Genomic DNA, 18,378 nt, shown 5'->3' with positions numbered 1-18,378 from the left:
TCCCACATGGCAGATTAGTCAGGAAAGTAAAAACCCATGGGATTCAGGGTAATGTGGCAAACTGGATAAAAGGTTGGCTTTGTAACAGGAAACAAAGGGTAATGGTCGATGAATGCCCTTGCGAATGGAAAGTTGTCTCAAGTGGTGTTCCACAGGGCTCGGTGTTGGGATCCTTGCTGTTTGTGTTATATACTAACGATTTGGATGTGAACATGGGGGGGAATGATTGGGAAATTTGCAGATGACACAAAGATTGGCCGAGTAGTGGATAGTGTAGAGGATAGCCATAATCTCCAAAACAATATAGATGGGTTGGTGGAGTGGGCGGTAAAGTGGCAGATGGATTTTAACATAGAGAAGTGTGAGGTCATACATTTAGGGAGGTCAAACAGTTACAGGGATTACAAAATAAATGGGAATATAATAAGAGGGGTAGATGAAGTGAGAGATTTTGGCGCACAAGTACACAGGTCCCTGAAGGCAGCAGTTCAAGTAGACAAGGTTGTAAAGAAAGCATATGGAATGCTCTCCTTCATTGGCAGAGGTACAGAATATAAAAGTAAGGATATAATGTTGGAATTGTATAAAACACTGGTGAGGCCACAACTGGAGTATTGTGTGCAGTTCTGGTCACCACATTACAGGAAGGACGTAATAGCTCTGGAGAGAGTGCAAAGGAGGTTTACAAAAATGTTGCCAGGGTTCGAAAAGTGTAGCTACGAGGAGAGATTGGATAGTTGGGGTTATTTTCCTTTGAACAAAGAAGGCTGAGAGGTGACTTAATTGAGGTGTACAAAATTATGAGGGGAATAGATTGGATCGACAGGATAAAATTGTTTCCCTTGATAGAGAATTCTAGAACCGGGGACATTGATTCAAGATAACTGGCAGACGTTGTAGGGGGAACATGAGGAAGAACTTTTTTACGCGAGGGTAATGAGTGTCTAGAATTCGCTGCCCAAGTTGGTGGTAGAGGCAGAAACTTTAATCTCTTTTAAAAAGTACCTGGATCTGCACCTAAAGTGCTGTAAGCTGCAGGGCTATGGGCCGGGTGCAGGAAGGTGGGATTAGAAAGGGCATCCTCGGGCTGGCATGGACAAGATAGGCCGAATAACTTCCTTCTCTGTTGTAACTTTTCTATGGTTCTATGGTTCTAATGCATCAACTATCTTACTAGCCACTTCCTTTAAGACCCTAGGATGAAGATCATCAGGACCCGGGCACTTGTCAGCCTGCAGCTCCAACAATTTACTCAGTAGCACTTCTCTGGTGATTGAAATTTTCCTGAGTTCCTCTCTACCTTCCATTTCCTGATTTACAGCTGCCTCTGGGATGTTACTTGTATCCTCTATAGTAAAGACTGATGCAAAATACCTCTTCAATTCATCTGCCATTTCCTTGTTTTCCATTATCAATTCCCCTGACTCACTTTCTATAGGACCAATGCAAACTTTGTTAACTTGTTTCTTTTTAAAATATTTGTAGAAACTCTTACTATCTTTTTTTTATATTTCTGGCTAGCTTTCTCTCGTACTCTAATGTTTCCCTCTTTATTAATCTTTTAGTCATCCATTGGATAGAATATAAGGAACAGCAAGCTTCTGGCCTTCCACCTATCTTTGCACAATTATATACTTTTTCTTTAAGTTTCATTCTGTCTTTAACTTCTCTAGTTAACCATGGATGGTGTGTCCACCCCCTTGGACATTTTCTTACTCGTTGGAATGTTTCTGTTCTGCGTATCCTAAAATATCGCCTTAAATGTTTGCAACTGCATCTCTATTGACCTATCCCTTAACTTAATTTACCAATTCACTTTAGCCAGCTTTGCTTTCATGCCCTCATTATTGCCCTTTTTAAAGATTAAAAACATAGTGTCGGACCCACTCCTCTCTCCCTCAAGCTGAATGTAAAATTCAATCATATTATGGTCACTGCTAACTAGGGGCGCCTTCATTGAGGTCATTAATTAATACCATCTTATTGCACAATACCAGACCTAGTACAGCCTGCTCTCTGGTTGGCTCCAGAACATGCTGTTCTAAGAAACTACCCCAAAAACATTCGATGAACTCTTCGTCTAGGCTACTTTTTTCCCATCTGACTTTTCCAGCCTATATGTATGTTAGTCTCCCATGATTATCGTTGTGCCCTTCTGACAAGCTCACATTATTTCTTCCAAACGCTCCATCCTACCATATGGTTACTATTAGGAGGCCTGTACAAGACTTGCACAAGTGACTTTGTGCCTTTACCATTTCGCATCTCTACCCAAACCATTTCCACATTCTGGCTTCCTGGACTTAGGTCATCCCTCTCTATTGTGCTAATACCATCATTAAATAACAGAACCACCCCTTCACCTTTTCCTTGCTTCCTGTCCTTCCTAAATGTCTTATACCCTTTAATGTTCAGGTCCCAATCTATGTCCTTCTACAGCCACATCTCTATTATGGCTATGAAATTGTTCTTATTTATTTCTATGTGCGCTCTCAGTTCATCTGTTTCGTTTCAAATGCTTCATGCATTCAGATACACAACTTTAAGTTTGATCCTTTTATCCTTTTTCTAACCTCTAAACTCATCTGTTTATTTACTGTTAGATTTGTACTCTCTATCCTTTCCTATCATGGTCTGTTTTTCACTTCCTGTTATAATACCTTTCTCTTTCCTTTGCCTTATCTCTGCTCTTTGATTTACCATGTCTTCCTAAATTTGTACCCTTGACCACACTACTTGGTTTAAAACACTCTCTACTTCCCTAGTTACGTAGCTCGCAAAAACACTGGTCCCAGTATGGTTCAGCAGTAGACCGTCCCAATGGTACAGATCCCACTTTGCTCAATATTGGTGCGAAAGCCCCACGAACCGGAACCCACTTCTCCCACTAGTCTTTGAGGCACGCATTCATCTCCCTAATCTGATCTGCCCTATGCCAATTTGCACATGGCTGAGGTAATAATCCAGTGATTTGAGACTTTTGAGGTTCTGCTTCTTAATTCGATGCCAAGATCCTTATACTATGCAGAACCTTCTTCTTTGTCCTGCCTATGTCATTGGTACCAACATGGACCATAATGTCTGGGTTCTCCCCTTCCCAATGCAAGTTCCTCTCCAGCTCTGAGCAAACGTCCTGAACCCTGACACCGGGCAGGTGATATAGCCGTCTGGACTCATGCTCTTTGCTGCAGAGAACGGTGCCAATCCTTCTGACTATACTGTCCCCTACTACCACTACATTCCTTGTAACTCCCCTACTTGAATGGACTCTTGTACCAAGATGCCATAGTCAGTTAGCTTATCCAGCTAACCAAACAAGCTGAAAATCCTCAAACCTGTTGGACAATTGCAAGGGCTGAGAAACCTGCATTCCTGCCCTCTGGGTCCTCTTACCTGCCTCACTTGCAGTCACACCCTCCTGTCCCTGACCACTAATCAAATCAGAAGACTCTATTCTAAGGATTTTTGACCCTACAATAAAGTGTCCAGCTAAATTTACCCCTCCCTAATATGCTGCAGTGCCTATAGCTCAGCCTTCAGCTTAATAACTCAGAGCCCAAGTTCCCGCAGCCGCAAACACTTACTGCAGACGTGTTTGCCCTGGATCACAATGTTATCCAGGAGCTCCCACAATCTGCAAACGCAGCACATCACCACCTGGCCTGCCATTTCCAATATGTGTTACTTAATTAATAATTGTTAATTAATTATAATTAATAAAGCCTACACCACCCAATAGGTTTTGGCAGTGCCAGTGAACTTTACAATACTGATAAAACAATACAGTACTTACAATATTGATAAAACAAATAATACCAGTTACTAGTTTACCTCCTCCTTCTGCTGCACCAAAGTGAGGAAATCAAATACTGAAGGCTGAAAGAATAGGAGAAAAAGCACCTCCTCCCCACCCTTCACTGAACTCACCACTCAGCACACTTTACTTCTTGGAGTAAACCTTAACTAAAGCACCTCTTTCCTCCTATGCAATTGAATTCCCACTATGAACCAAATTCCCAAATATACTCACTTGGTCTCTATCGCACTCAGGCCAAAGTCTACCCTCTCTGACTGTGTGACTCTTGGCATGCCATTGACAAAATTGTGCCTGTGGGTTCAAGTCCAAAATTCTCCCAGTATTTCAGCAAGCTCCCTGCTAAGTCTTCCAGTGTCCTTTAGAAAGTCATTTCTCTCAGTCTTCCTGTATCCCCAAATGGACTTCCAGCAGCAAGGCACCCTCTGGCAACTTCTTGGTCCTTGACTGTCCACAAGTCTTGTCTCTTTGAACAGGGAACAATTTTCCTGCACCACTTCCTCACCCTACCCACCATTCCCCCCACTCCAGTATTCTGCTTGGTGACAAACACAACAACAGTCTTTTCCACTGCTTCTCACAGTAGCAGCTGATGCTGTCCCCCTCTCTGAGTCTAAGTCTCTGTCCAAAAAGACCTGGTGTCCCTCTTTGTTATCAAAGTGTGAAACATATCATTTGATTTTCAATAGCTTTCAACCTATTATGATAACAAAATAATTTGGCCCTGTTTCGAGGCAGGGTTCAGCATGATCTCACCACCCAATTAATCAGGACATTCTATCTCACTTCAAAATAAAAGAAATATTTTAAAACATAACCATCTTACAAAGTCTTGCATTTCTTATAGTTGGCAGCATTGGAAATCCACTTACCATCCTTAACAGGACAGCAAACGCAGAAGCAGCAACTTTCTGTTTTAATTTCACAATCCTAAAATAGATTATATCTTTGCAATGTGATGGTTTCAGCGGGTGCTGGCCGCGCATGTTATAGGGTGTTGGATACAGTGAGGTCTAAAGAAATCATCATAGTCATACATAGGCTAACTGTAAGTTGTTATTGACTCTTAGAACCATTTACAAATATACAGTAAATGGTACAAGCTAGGAGCTGTCTCCATGCCTGCTGGTACACACGGCTCTGTCTAACACTAGACTGACTGCTGGGTGCAGATCATGTGCTCTCTTATATCACTGTATGGGCGGTAGTGAATTCAGTCCCATATTAACCCTATATGTGCCAGACCCTTATGATACACCTCCTCCGAAGTCTTTATCCAACGCATTCAGTCATTATAGTTTACCTTAGCCCGAAACTTCCATGAAGTAGCAATCACAGTCGGGTTGCCACTCCACTCCTACAAACTCATCTGGAAATGAGGCTGCTCCTTTCTCGCTCAAGCTTCCGACTCAGGTCAGGCAAGAATAGTGTAGTGCAGCAGGTTCCTTGATTGATTGATTGAGGGTAGCTGAGTCGGTGGTAAGGAAGCCATGCCCCTCTTTTGATAGCACAAGCTGCCATAAATCAGGTAGGTTTACAGGTCAAGCCACTTTGAGAAGCCAGGGAGAAGATAAGTACACAAGGTAAGTGGGTAGGATTGAAAGTTGGGATGTCGGGTGGTCAGGGGGGAAGTGGTTTTGGGTGGTCGATGGGATTGGTTAGTCAAGGGGGTCAGTTTGTCAGTGGGGAGGTGTCAGGTGGTGATCAATGAGGGGTGGTTAGTGGTGGGGGGTCTGGTGTTCAGGAGTGGTCATTGGAGGGGTGGGGAGGGCAGTCATGTGAAGGGAAGTGTAGTCGGGGGTGGGGGGTATGGCTAGGGGGAATAGTCTGGAGGCAGTTAGTCGGGTGAGTGGCAGAGTAATTGAGGGGGGTGAAGAGTTGGGTCTGGGGGGATAGTCGGGTGGGGGAATTGTGGATTGGGAGAGTTGTCAGGGGAGTTGGGAGGTAGTCAGGGGGTGTAGTTGGTTGTAGGGGATATTTGGGAGAGTGGAGGGATAGTCCAATGGCTGCAGTCAGGGTTGGAGAGTAGCCAGGAGAATGGTGGGTAGTCAGGTAGTCGAGAGTGGTGGGAGTTGAGGGAGTGGAGAGGTGGTTGGAAGATGAGAGGATAGTCGGGGACTGTAATCAAGGGATAGACAGGGTGGTAATCAGGAGGGGCTAGTTGCGGGGAGGTGGAGGAGCCAGATCAGGGCCCAAAATTATAATATAGTCACGAATAAATCTAATAGGGAATTAAAGAGAATTCTGTTTAAAATTAGCATTGACGCATTTAAGGGGAAGCCTGGGCCTAAACATGAGGGTCAATGGAAGAGAAGGATATGAAACTGGATGAGGAAGGGTGGGATGGGCTTGTGTGGACTATAAACATCAGTTGGGTAAATTGTCTGTTTCAGTGATTAAATAATATGTAATACTGTGTAATATAGAAAGTTTTACCTGCATTTTATTAATAACAATTTCAGAATCCTGGTCCCACACACGAGCAGTACCATCTTCAGTGATATATTCTTTGCAGGCCGTAACCATTTGGTTTGTGATCTAAGGTTGATAACGTACAATATTACAGCACAGCTACCAATATGCAGATAGATTCCAAGTACAAATTTATAATCAAAGTACCTACCTTAATAAAGAGGGAAGTCATCTGTTGTGAAGTGTTGTAGTACCGAGACACATTGTGGATCATTTGAATGGTATTTATCAAATTTGGAACACCTCTTGTCATGGTGACCTGAAAGTTGGATTATTTAATAACTATGATACGTACAAAGATAATACTTTTTAAATAAGGCACATAATTAAAATAATTATATTGTCCCTTTGAGTGGAATTGTTTTTTAAGATGGGAATAAACTCAAGTCACAATGAGCATGACAACTCTTGAAGTCACCGCTGACGTTTTGAAGATAGGGTGCTAACCATGTGAATCTTCCTACTGTGTGTTATTCATGAAGGACATGTTTTCTGCCCACCATCAAAAGAAGAAAGTAATTTGTAATAACCGATATATGAATGGCAGCAAATAAATGCAAAAATAGTATTTGAAAAATGTAGAACCTAGACCTGGAAATACCTTGGGGCTGCACCTGCTCTGCCCATGTTACTTAGCCAAAAATGTAAATTAGGTTTCTCAGCACTCTTTGCACGGGTGGAGCGGGATCAGTTCTGAATAACTTAGCATTGTTTCCCAAAAGGGGCAAACTAGTTGATCAGGATGGAGCAAAATATGCAGCATTCAAATAATAAATAAAATATTATGAAAGGGGTTAAAATAAATTCTTAAACATTACAGCACAATTGTAATAGAATAAAAAGGATAAAGCCCATTCCCTTCACAGGCCACGTATAATTGCTTGATTATTAATATACTCAACCCATGATGGGTTAATTGTCAGTTTTAAATTTGTTTTTTCCCTTCATTGAAATAATTGGCCAAATCTTCCCATCAACAGTGACTGTGCACATCATTGTGCTGACTGCGGAGATCATTGTATGTTGACTATATTGCACATTTCACACTTCCAGCATGGTCTTCCTGTCCCGGCTGCAGCAGCAATGGATCAACGTGCCATCCACGGTGAACACTAGCAAAGTGGAGCAGCGCAGAGGACACATGTACATCATCAGCTGCCATGTTCAGGTAACTTTTTAAATCTCAAGTCTTTCGCTGGGGTTAGTGTTTGGGTGGGTGTGAGTGGATGAGTTAGTAGGTGAGTGAGTGGGTGGGTGATTGGGTGGGAGAGTAAGGGCAGGGTGCATGGAATGAGAGAGGGTAGTCAGGTTGGGGGGTGAGTACCTGAGCTTGTCGGGGTGGGTAGTCGGGTCAGCCGGCTGGGCAGTTGGCTCGAAGGTGGGTAGTTGGGTGCTTGGGGGGTGGATTGTGTAATTGGGACGGGGGTGTGGCTTGGCTGTATGTGGGGTGTGCTTAGCAGTGTTTGAGAGGGGTGGGTTGTCAGGTGGGGGTTGGATAGTTGGCCAGGGAAAGGGGAGCTCGGGAAGGTTGCTGGTTTGGGATGTTCTGTTAATCACTGTTATATCAGAGATTAAACAGTCCAACAATTCTAGGGTAAGTATCCAGGTAAATATAAGGAGGCAATGGCGTAGTGGTATTGTCACTGGATGAGTAATCCAGAGACTCAGGGTAAAGCTCTAGGAACCCCGGTTCAAATCCCACCACAGAAGATGGTTGAATTTGAATGCAATAAATGCCTGGAATTAAGTCTAATGATCATGAAACCATTGTTGATTGTCATAAAAACCTATCTGGTTCATAATGCTCTTTAGGGAAGGGAATCTGCCATCCTTACACAGCAACATGGTTGACTCTTAAATGGCCTAGCAAGCTACTCAGTTGACATCAACGCAGGCACTGGAAACGACAATGGCAAACTCAGTCCCGTTGACCCTACAAAGTCTTCCTTGCGACCGTCTAGGGGCTTGTGCCGGACATCACCATCCCATGGTATGTCCTGTCCCACTGGCAGGACATACCCAGCAGAGGTGGTGGCATAGTAGTATATTGGCCGGAGGGAGTTTCTCTAGGAGACCTCAGCATTGAGTCTGGACCCCATGAAGTCTCACGGCAACAGGCAAACATGGGCAAAGAAGCCTCCCTCTGATTATCATATACCATCCCCTTTGAGCTGATGAATCAGCACTCAGGCATGTAGAACACCACTTGGGGGGAGAATTAAGGATGGCAAGGCTGCAGAACGTACTCTGGGTGGGGACTTCAATGTCCATCACCAAGAGTGGTTCGGAAGCACCACAACAGACCAAGGTGGCCGAGTCCTAAAAGACTGGTGGGGGAAAACCAACAAGAGGGAAAAACATACTTGACCTCACACTCACCAACCTGCCTGCCACAGATGCATCTGTCCATGACAGTATCGGTAGGAGTGACCACTGCACAGTCATTGTGGAGATGAAGTCCCATCTTCACGTTGAAGATAACCTCCATGTTGTGTAGCACTACCACAGTGTGAAAAGGGATAGATTTTGAACAGATCTAGCAACTCAAGACTGGGCAACCATGCGGCATTGTGGGCCATCAGCAGCAGCAAAATTGTACTCGAATACAATCTGTAACCTCATGGCCCAGTTTATCCCCCACTCTACCATTACCATCATGGCAGGGATCAACTCTGGTTCAATGAAGAGAGAAGGAGGGGATGCCAGGAACAGCGCCAAGCATACTTAAAAATGAGGTGTCAACCTGCTGAAGCTACAACACAGTATTATTTGCATGTCAAATAGCATCCGCAGAAAGTGACAGAAAGAGCGAAGTGATTCCACAATCAACGGATCAGATCTATGCTCATGCCAAATCCCGCCACACCCAGTCTTGAATGATGGTAGACAGTTAAACAAATCACTGGAGGAGGAGGTTCTACAAATATCCTCATTGTCAACGATATGGAGCCCAGCACAGCAGTGCCAAAGAAAAGAATGAAGCATTTGCAACAATCTTCAGCCAGAAGTGCCAATTGGATGATCTACCTTGGCCTCCTCTGGAGGTACCCAGCATCACAGGTGCCAGTCTTCAGCCAATTCAATTCATTCCACATGACATCAAGAAACGGCTGAAGGCACTCAATACCGTAAAGGCTATGGGCCCCGACAAAATTCTGGCAATAGCACTCCAAGCTTGTGCAATGGAACTTGCCACATACAGTATAAAGTCATTGCTTCCCCTGACATTGATATTCTTGTGATAGTCATAACAAGTGCAGAATAAACGATTCAACAACATACCTTTTTTAAGCAATACTCAGGTTCTGTACTACAAACGGCTATTTGTATGGACTAAAGACCTGAACTCCAGAGGTGAGATGAGAGTAACTCCCTTGCCATCAAGGCAGCATTTGACCGAGTGTGGCATCAGGGAGCCCTAGCAAAGCTGGAGTAATGGGAATAAGGGGGAGAACTCTACATTGGTTTGTGTCATACCTAGCACAAAGAAAGATATTGTGGTTGTTGGAGATCACTCATCTCAGTCCCTGGACATCACTGCAAGAGTTCCTCAGGATAGTGTCCTAGGCCCAACCATTTTCAGCTGGTTCATCAATGACCTTCCTTCCATCATAAGATCAGAAGTGGGGGTGTTCGCTGACGATTGTACAATGTTCAGCACCATTTGCAACTCCACAGACACTTAAACAGGCCATTACTAAATGCAGCAAGCCATGGACAACATCCAGGCTTGGGCTGACAAGTGGCAAGTAGCATTCGCACCACACAAGTGCCAGGCAATGAACATCTCCAACGAGAGAATCTAACCATCACCCCTTGACATTCAGTGCCATTACCATTGTTGAATCCCCTATTATCAACATCCTGGGGGTTACCATTGACCAGAAACTGAACTGGACTAGCCATATAAATACTGTGACACATCAGTTGATTAGAGGCTAGGACTCATACGGCAAGTAACTCACCACCTGACTCCCCAAAACCTGTCCACCATCTACAAGACTCAAAGTCAAGAGTGTGATGGAACACTCCCCACTTACCTGGATGAGTGCAGCTCCAACAACACAAGACATTTGACACCAACCAGGACAAAGAAGCCCGCTTGAGTGATACCCCATCCACAAACATTCACTCGTTCGACCACCGATGCACAGTGACAGCAGTGTGTACCACCTACAAGATGCACACCTGGAACTCACCAAGGCTCCTTGTACAACACCTTCCAACCCATGACCATTATCATCTAGAAGGACAAAGGCAGCTGACACATGGCAACACCACCGCCTCCGAAGTTGCCCTCCAAGCCACTCATCAACCCGACTTGAAAATATATTGCCTTTCCTTGACTGCTGGGTCAAAATCCTGGAACTCCCTCCCTAACAGCACTGTGAGTGTACCTACACCACATAGGCTGCAGCGATTCAAGTTGGCAGCTCACCACCATCTCAAGGGCATTTGGGGATGGGCAATAAATGCTTGCCCAGCCAGCAATGCTCACATCCTTTGAATGAATAAAATAAAAGTAGCATGTAACTAGCCCAAGGCTCTGACATTGAGCTCTGTGTAAGAGATATTGACGGAGAGTCCCGGTGCAAAATAACTGATTAGAAGTTTAATCTTCCTGGGCAATTACAGTGCATACTTGCACATCAGGACCAGCAGCATAGGTTAAGTGTATTACTGCTCCTAATACCACAAGATCAGCTCTATACCATGACCATAGAAGCCCAACTTGCCAAATAATTGTTAATATTAAATTGTTATATGTCCTGCAAGACAGAAATTAGTGCTTTGGTTTTCTCTCATTTAAAGCACCTGATCTTGGACAGTTCAGGAGATGCAGCCCTGTATAACAGAGCAGGAATATGGAACAGCAATGACAACAGCTATTTGCTGCCAAAAGGCCAATTGGCACAGGAGGAGCTACCCATGTTTAAAAAGGGGTGGGTGTGCACAGCCATCTAGCATCTAGAGAATTCTGAGAATTCTGTTATGATATGGCAGGCACTATTTGCCTGGATGACCAAATCCACAGGGAAACTTGACCATGCTATCACAATGGTTCTGCAATTAGTATTTATTATGAGAAGGTTTGTGCATTGAATTCAGAAGTAATGAGTCCACTCACACCTTTAGAGATTTTAAAAATTAAATTAAAACATTTATTAGCAAAAGAAAAGAATTAAAGCAGATAAGAAATATTACAGTCACATCATTACTTAATATTATAACAAATCCCAAAATTCCTAATTAACCTGACTCCCAACTATACACCCGCTTTAAGGCAACAGTCCAAAATAGATTTTAAATGTAGAGAAGCAATCCAGCAAGGTTACAACAGCACCCACTCGATAGTGGAATTCCACTAGGCTTTTAAAACAACTTTGGTTAATGGAACAGCAGACTTCTACAAAGTGGCTAGAGGCTGTTTTCCCCAAGTCTGTTTCACATGTTGTATCTTTTAGATCTTACACGGCCACTCCTGATACAACCTTCCATCTTTCTTTAAATATATTCCTTCCTCTTCAATCTGTAAATCCCGTTGTTTCCATATGTCGTTGTAATTTATCTTTCTCACACCATAAAAATCTTTCATGTTGTCAATATGGCCTTTTCCTTTTGGGATAAATAAACATAATAATGTTGCCCTACTTATCCTGTCAGTTGGCAAACTTTATCATGTCTCTTTGAAAACCAAACACCTCTCCACTTATCTTAAAATACAAATTTTATTCACACCCTATCTGCTGAGACTTTAGCCTAGCTCACTCATTAGCATTTCAAATACCCTTTTTACACCTAATGCTTTTGATAATTTCAACTTGCTGTGTATCTGGCTCTAATTCAATTAAATCAGCCACCAGACAGAACCATCCACACACACACACACACAAACATAAGCTTACTGTACAATACCCCACAATAATATTATGAAAACTATGTTAGCTTCATGACAATTCTGATAAAATGATATCAGCAGTGACATCATAGTGAATATGGAGGAAGAGCTCACAGAGTTCAGTGAGTATACAGTAATTATTTCCTCAGGGCAATGCCTTGACCAATCAGAGTCAAGCTGTCTGGTTTAAATTTCAAATAATGCTTGGCAGTTAACTGTAAGTCACCATCACTGGTGCATTCTCCATGGTAACACCTCTACCAGAGTCCACTTGCCAACCAATCAGCACTCTCGTCTCATAGAGAATAAATTGTTATTTTCCCCTTATATTGGTATTCTTGCATAGTGTCCTGATGAGTAGATGAAAAGCTTCAATATGACTCTTTTTTCAGCAATACTCAAGTAATTATTTCTTTATTTCAGTTATTTCTTTAACAAAAGCAGTCTTCAATCAGAGCGCCAGGAGGTAAGGGAGCACAGAATGAGAGTTCTTGGGCAGAGAAGGAAAACTGCAGGAAATTTAAGCAGCAAGTCCTGAAGAATAGGCCTCAATCAGATAACCCACAAGTAAGGGACCGGAAGGTAATTCGTAAGGTGTGGGTGAGTGTTTGTATGTCCGCACCAGCAAAAAGTCTTAAGTTTATTTCCTTTAAGTTTAGATAGTGATATAAAAAAAGCCGGGGCGAGGCACCTTAGTCCCGTTGAATGCACATACTGTGCCATGTTGTAAGTTTTTAAGATGCTTTTCATGCCCTGGGCAACTAAATGTGTAAGGAGTGTTATCAGTAGGAGGAACATGAACTCCAGGACAGACTTATGATACCCTGCTGGCAGGTTTGAAAGTGGTGGGCTTGAAAGATGCAGCTGCCCCCTAGCTGGGGGCCCTAGTCTGCCTCCCATTTTATGTGGGGGGGAAGGCGGAGGTGTAAGGTAGCTTGCCTGCCCTTGGGCCTATTAAAGTTCTTGAGTGACTAATTAATGACTATTTTATCCGTGGTAGGGAGAGGACCATGCCAAGTGAGTAGCTCGGCAGATTTTACTAGGCAAGCTGGTCTCAGGGAAGTTGGGGGAACCTCCTTTGGGGCCAAAGGGAAACTGGGATGACCAGCAACTCAATGCAGACCAGGAGATCATCAATGACAGTGAAGTATTTTTGTTGTTCAAGCCAAGCTTTCATGGTACTCTGTTGTGGCCAACTTGTTGAGAGTAACGGCAGATGTGGGCACACTTCTCATCTCGTGTTTGTTCCTAGCAAATCTGTTGGAGTTTACTTGCAGTTGCCGGCAGGTATCTCCTTGTCAACCAGGTAAATGCTTCAATCAATCAGATTGACATCCTGTTATTTGGAAGGTCCACTGTGGCTCTGGAAAATGTGTCTGCCGTTATTTGGCTTCGCCCTGGATGCATACCATCTCGTAGGTCAACGTCATGAGGCATAGGCAGAATCTTTGGATTCTGAGGCATCTTTGCCTGTTCCTTTGTATCTAGCAAACAGCCCAGTGGCTTACAGCCTGTTCGCTCCCTAAGAGCACTGCAGATGTACCTACATCATATGGACTGCAATGGTTCAAGAAGGCAACTCACCACCGCCTTCTCAAGGGCAATCAGGGGAGGGTAATAAATACTGGCCTAGCTAGAAATGCCCACATCCCATGAATGAATGGGGAAAAAATTGACCTTTAGGCCAATGATATAGCCTGAAAATTTTTCGCACACCCACGTGACTGAAAGGGCTTGCTTTTTGATAATGGCATACCTTGTCTCTGTGTTCAACAGTCCTCTGGAAGCATAGTACACTGCTCAGCGACTTCCATCCAGTTGCTCTTGAAATAGGACCGCTCTAAGGCCTGTGGTTGAAGCATCCACTGTTATGGGGGTGGGCAGGGATGTGTCATAATGGGCCAGCATGTCAGTTCAGAGCAGCATCGCTTTAATGTGACTGTATGTTTTCCCTTGATGTGTATCCCTTGGTCTTTCTTATGTAGATGTCTCAAAGGTACTGTGAAGTGTGCCAGATTAGGTAAGAATTATGTCAATTGATTCATCACCCCCAAGAATCTCTGGAGGTCTGGTATTGGAGTTGAGAATGTGGTAATAGGTTTTGCTTTCTGTGGGTCCACAGTGATGCCTTTACTGGTGATGGTGTGTCCCAGGAACCAAATTGATTTCTTGGAGAACTCATTTCTCATTCTGCGTCAGCCCTGCTTCCGGCAGGTATTCTATGTGCATACAGACATATGAATTAAGAACAGGAGTAGGCTATTTGGCCCCTTCAACCTGTTGTGTTGTTGAATAAGATCATGGCTGATCTGATTATGGCCTCAACTCCACATTCTGCCTACCCGCAATAACCTTGTTAGTCAAGAAACTATCTACCTCTGCCTTGTAAGACTGCTGTGAGTCTTTTGTTTCCACTGTTGTGCCATAAACTAAAACATCGTTCATATGGCAGATGACATATGGTTCATTGAAATATTTCTGATGCTGATGTGATTCCAAGTGGCAGCCAGTTGAAACAGAATATGGCAAAGGGGGTAATGAATATGGTCAGCAACCTGGTCTATTCGTCTAGGGGAAGTTACCAAAAGCCACAGTTGGCATTGAGTTTTGAAAACACACATTGTTAGAGAGTTTAGTAAGGCTTTTGTCCACTGAGGACAGCGGGTAAGCTTCTCTGGCTACGGCTTTATGGAGCTGTGTCAAGTTGACCCAAATACGGGTGGACCTGGTTTGATTTTGGGACTGGGACCATCCCAGAACACCGTGCGGTTGGTTTTGTTGGTTTTGTTTGTTATCTCATCCAGCTGCTGCTGCACTTGGTTAATGAGTGGGTGGGAAACCTTTTGTGGTGTGAACGGGCACATGGGTTTAGCATCCTCCCATAGTGTGATTTTGTATGTGTTATCCAATCGTCCCAAGCCTGTAAACAGCTTCAGGAACTCCTTTTTTACACCTGGAGCCAGGCCCTTTTGGTTGCCTCGTCAATTTTTTGTGAAAAGTTAAGGTCACCACAGGCTTTTCAGCTGCGCACTGATCAGTCTTGTTGTGGACCACGCAGAAGGTCTCTCGGATTCTTTTGTCTTTGCACCTGAGTGTCACCTGAGAAGTACCTTTCACCAAGAGTTTGATGCCTCCTAGTCTGTACAGGTGCATTGTAGGTTTACCAGCTATGGTTCTCTGTAATAGGACTGTAACACTGGCTTCTGTGTCCAATTTAAAGTTTGTGAGATGGCCATTAACCGAAATGTCCACATTCTATAACGAAAATCCAGGGTTTTTGACCTCTTCCAAGAAGAAGGGCTGTGTGTCCACCTGGTGTGATGTCTCAACCTTTTGAATCTTCTTGGGATCTTCTGTGCATTTTGATGTTTTGGCTTTGTCAAACATCCCAACTTATTCAATCCAGTTGCATTGAAAGCATTGGACTAAAAATGCTAGACATCAATCACGCCTTTTGGTTGCTCTGCTGGTCAGAGTATTGCTTCCCTTGGCCTGGAGTGTCCCTGTTTTTATGCTGTTTCACTAATGGAACATGGGGCTTACTGTTATGCCATGGTTTGCTTTCTCCCCTTAATATGGATCTGTTAGAGCTTCCTTTGCTTGAAGCACATCTGAGAATGCGTCATCCGCCACTCCTTCAACTGTTCAATCCCTGATTAGCTCAGATTTCAGGTCATCATAATCACAGCCTTCAGCCATTCTACACAACTTAATAATGGACTTGACAGGTTTCCCTGGTTCCTGGACATGTTAATGAAATTTAGCCCTTTCAAGGATTTTGTTATTTCTGAGGTTAAAATAAGCTTCAAATAATTTTAAAACTTCATCAAATTTTAAGCTATCAGGCGTACTAAATACAGCAGTGAGTTAACTTGTTCAACTTCTGTCTTTTTATGCATCTAAGGAATCTCATTCAACAATTTTTGTTATTGTTCTGGACCTTGCATAAGTCCAAATTGGTCTGGAAGAGTGGATTTCTGATCCATGGTTAAAATTTTTAAATTGCAGGTTCAGCTTTGATAGATTTCTAAAAAACTAGGATAGTGCCTTTATAAGCTTCTGTACAAAGGATTTTCCTGTGCTTGCCTGTTTTGGCGGGCTCCCACAGGAATGGGATTTGCAATCTCGGTGTTTAAATTTATTCACCAATGGCTGCTTGGATTGTCTGGTTAGAGTCTTCCCTGCTTTAGCGCAATGTTCTTGGTCTTGGAGGCATTGAGTCCTGGCTTTTGATGAGTTTTTAAGCTGTCTACCCGATCACGATTAATTTTTAATTATTTTTTCCTTTGTTCAGAGCGAGCTTGGCCACTATGTGTTCAGGCATTGATTTGGAAATCGGGATTATTGGACTGCAATTTAAATGGTATTTTCTGACCACTACAGTATTTATTTTTAACAGGACTTTTGTTGCTGAGGAATTTTACACTTTGAACTTGCCCATAAGACCATAAGACATAGGAGCAGAAATTAGGCCAATCAGCCCATCAAGTCTTCTCCGCCATTCAATCATGGCTGATAAGTTTCTCAACACCATTCTCCCGCCTTCTCCCCATAACCTTTGATCCCCTTACCAATCAAGAACCTATCTATCTCGGTCTTAAATACACTCAATAATCTGGCCTCCACAGCCTTCTGTGTCAATGAATTCCGTAGATTCACCACTTTCTGGATAAAGAAGTTTCTCCTCATCTCTGTTCTAAAAGGTCTTCCCTTTACTCTGAAGCTGTGCCCTCAGGTCCTAGTCTCTACTACTAATGGAAACAACTTACCCACGTCCACTCTATCCAGGCCTTTCAGTATTCTGTAAGTTTCAATCACATCCCCCCTCGTCCTTCTAAACTCCATCGAGTATAGACCCAGAGTCCTCAAACGTTGCTCATATGTTAAGCCTTTCATTCCTGGGATCATTCTCGTGAACCTCCTCTGGACCCTCTCCAGGGCCAGCACATCCTTCCTGAGATACAGGGCCCAAAATTGCTCACAATATTCTAAATGTGGTCTGACCAGAGCCTTATAAAGCCTCAGCAGCACATCCCTGCTTTTATATTCTAGTCCTCTCAAAATAAATGCCAACATTGCATTTGCCTTCCTAACTACCAACTCAACCTACAAGTGAATCTTATGAGAATCCTGGACTAGGACTCCCAAGTCCCTTTGCACTCCAGATTTCTGAATTCTCTCCCCATTTAGAAAATAGTCCATGCCTCTATTCATCCTACCAAAGTGCATGACCTCACACTTCCCCACGTTGTATTCCATCTGCCACTTATTTGCCCATTCTCCTAACCTGTCCAAATCCTTCTGCAGCTTCCCCGCCTCCTCAATACTACCTGTCCCTCCACCTATCTTTGTATCATCTGAAAACTTAGCCAGGATGCCCTCAGTTCCTTCATCTAGATCATTAGTGTATAAAGTGAAAAGTTGTGGTCCCAATACTGACCCCTGCGGAACTCCACTAGTCACCGGCCGCCATCCTGAGAAGGACCCCTTATCTCCACTCTCTGCCTCCTGCCAGACAGCCAATCTTCTATCCATGCTAATACCTTGCCTCTAACACCATGGGCTCTTATCTTACTGAGCAGCCTCCTGTGCGGCACCTTGTCAAAGGCCTTCTGGAAATCCAAGTAGATAACATCCATTGGCTCTCCTTTGTCTAACCTATTCGTTACATCCTCAAAGAATTCTAACAGATTTGTCAGGCATGACCTCCCCTTGTTGAAACCATGCTGACTTTGCCCGTGCTAGGTTTGCTGACTCTGTACATTGTGGGTAGTTAAGTTAGACTTCCATGGGATTCTATGTGAGGAATTTAATTTCTGCCTTCAGCTTCCAAGCCTTTCTTTGGATATTTTCTCTGGCAATTTCCTTCTGCGCCTTCGCTTCTTGAGCTTTTCTTCAGGTCAGGATGCTGCTTTGACTTTTTTCCTTCAGTTTTCCTGGATTTTAATTTCCTTCAATCTCTGAGGTATTGAGTTGTTCCATTTGCTGCTACCATGTTGAAATGTGTTGGACATAGTTCGGTAGGTCTTATTAAGGTATTCATAGTCTTAGGCAGTTCAACAGTAAGTATTTATTAATCACTAGAAACTATATACATAGGCACAGTAAAGATCCAAGCTAGGAGCTGACTCCATGCTTGCTTCTACACATGGCTATGTCCAACCCTACTCTGAAACCTAGGTGTAGGTCATGT

At 43.4% G+C, this 18,378-nt stretch overlaps 1 protein-coding gene across 1 annotated transcript in view; it reads right to left on the bottom strand.

The window, feature by feature from the left end:
• Window positions 1-18,378, bottom strand: part of LOC121278115 (dynein heavy chain 8, axonemal-like) — a 1,831,678-nt gene that overhangs the window by 1,623,388 nt on the left and 189,912 nt on the right. The window contains exons 10-11 of the mRNA XM_041188200.1: window positions 6,438-6,545; window positions 6,251-6,352 (exon numbers count right to left, since the gene is read on the bottom strand). Of these exons, the coding sequence (XP_041044134.1) occupies window positions 6,251-6,352; window positions 6,438-6,545 (210 nt within the window). The remainder of the gene's footprint in view (window positions 1-6,250; window positions 6,353-6,437; window positions 6,546-18,378) is intronic.

Source organism: Carcharodon carcharias, chromosome 5, assembly GCF_017639515.1.
Source record: "Carcharodon carcharias isolate sCarCar2 chromosome 5, sCarCar2.pri, whole genome shotgun sequence".
NCBI classification, from domain to species: domain Eukaryota; kingdom Metazoa; phylum Chordata; class Chondrichthyes; order Lamniformes; family Lamnidae; genus Carcharodon; species Carcharodon carcharias.
This window is presented reverse-complemented; position numbering and strand designations above follow the sequence as displayed.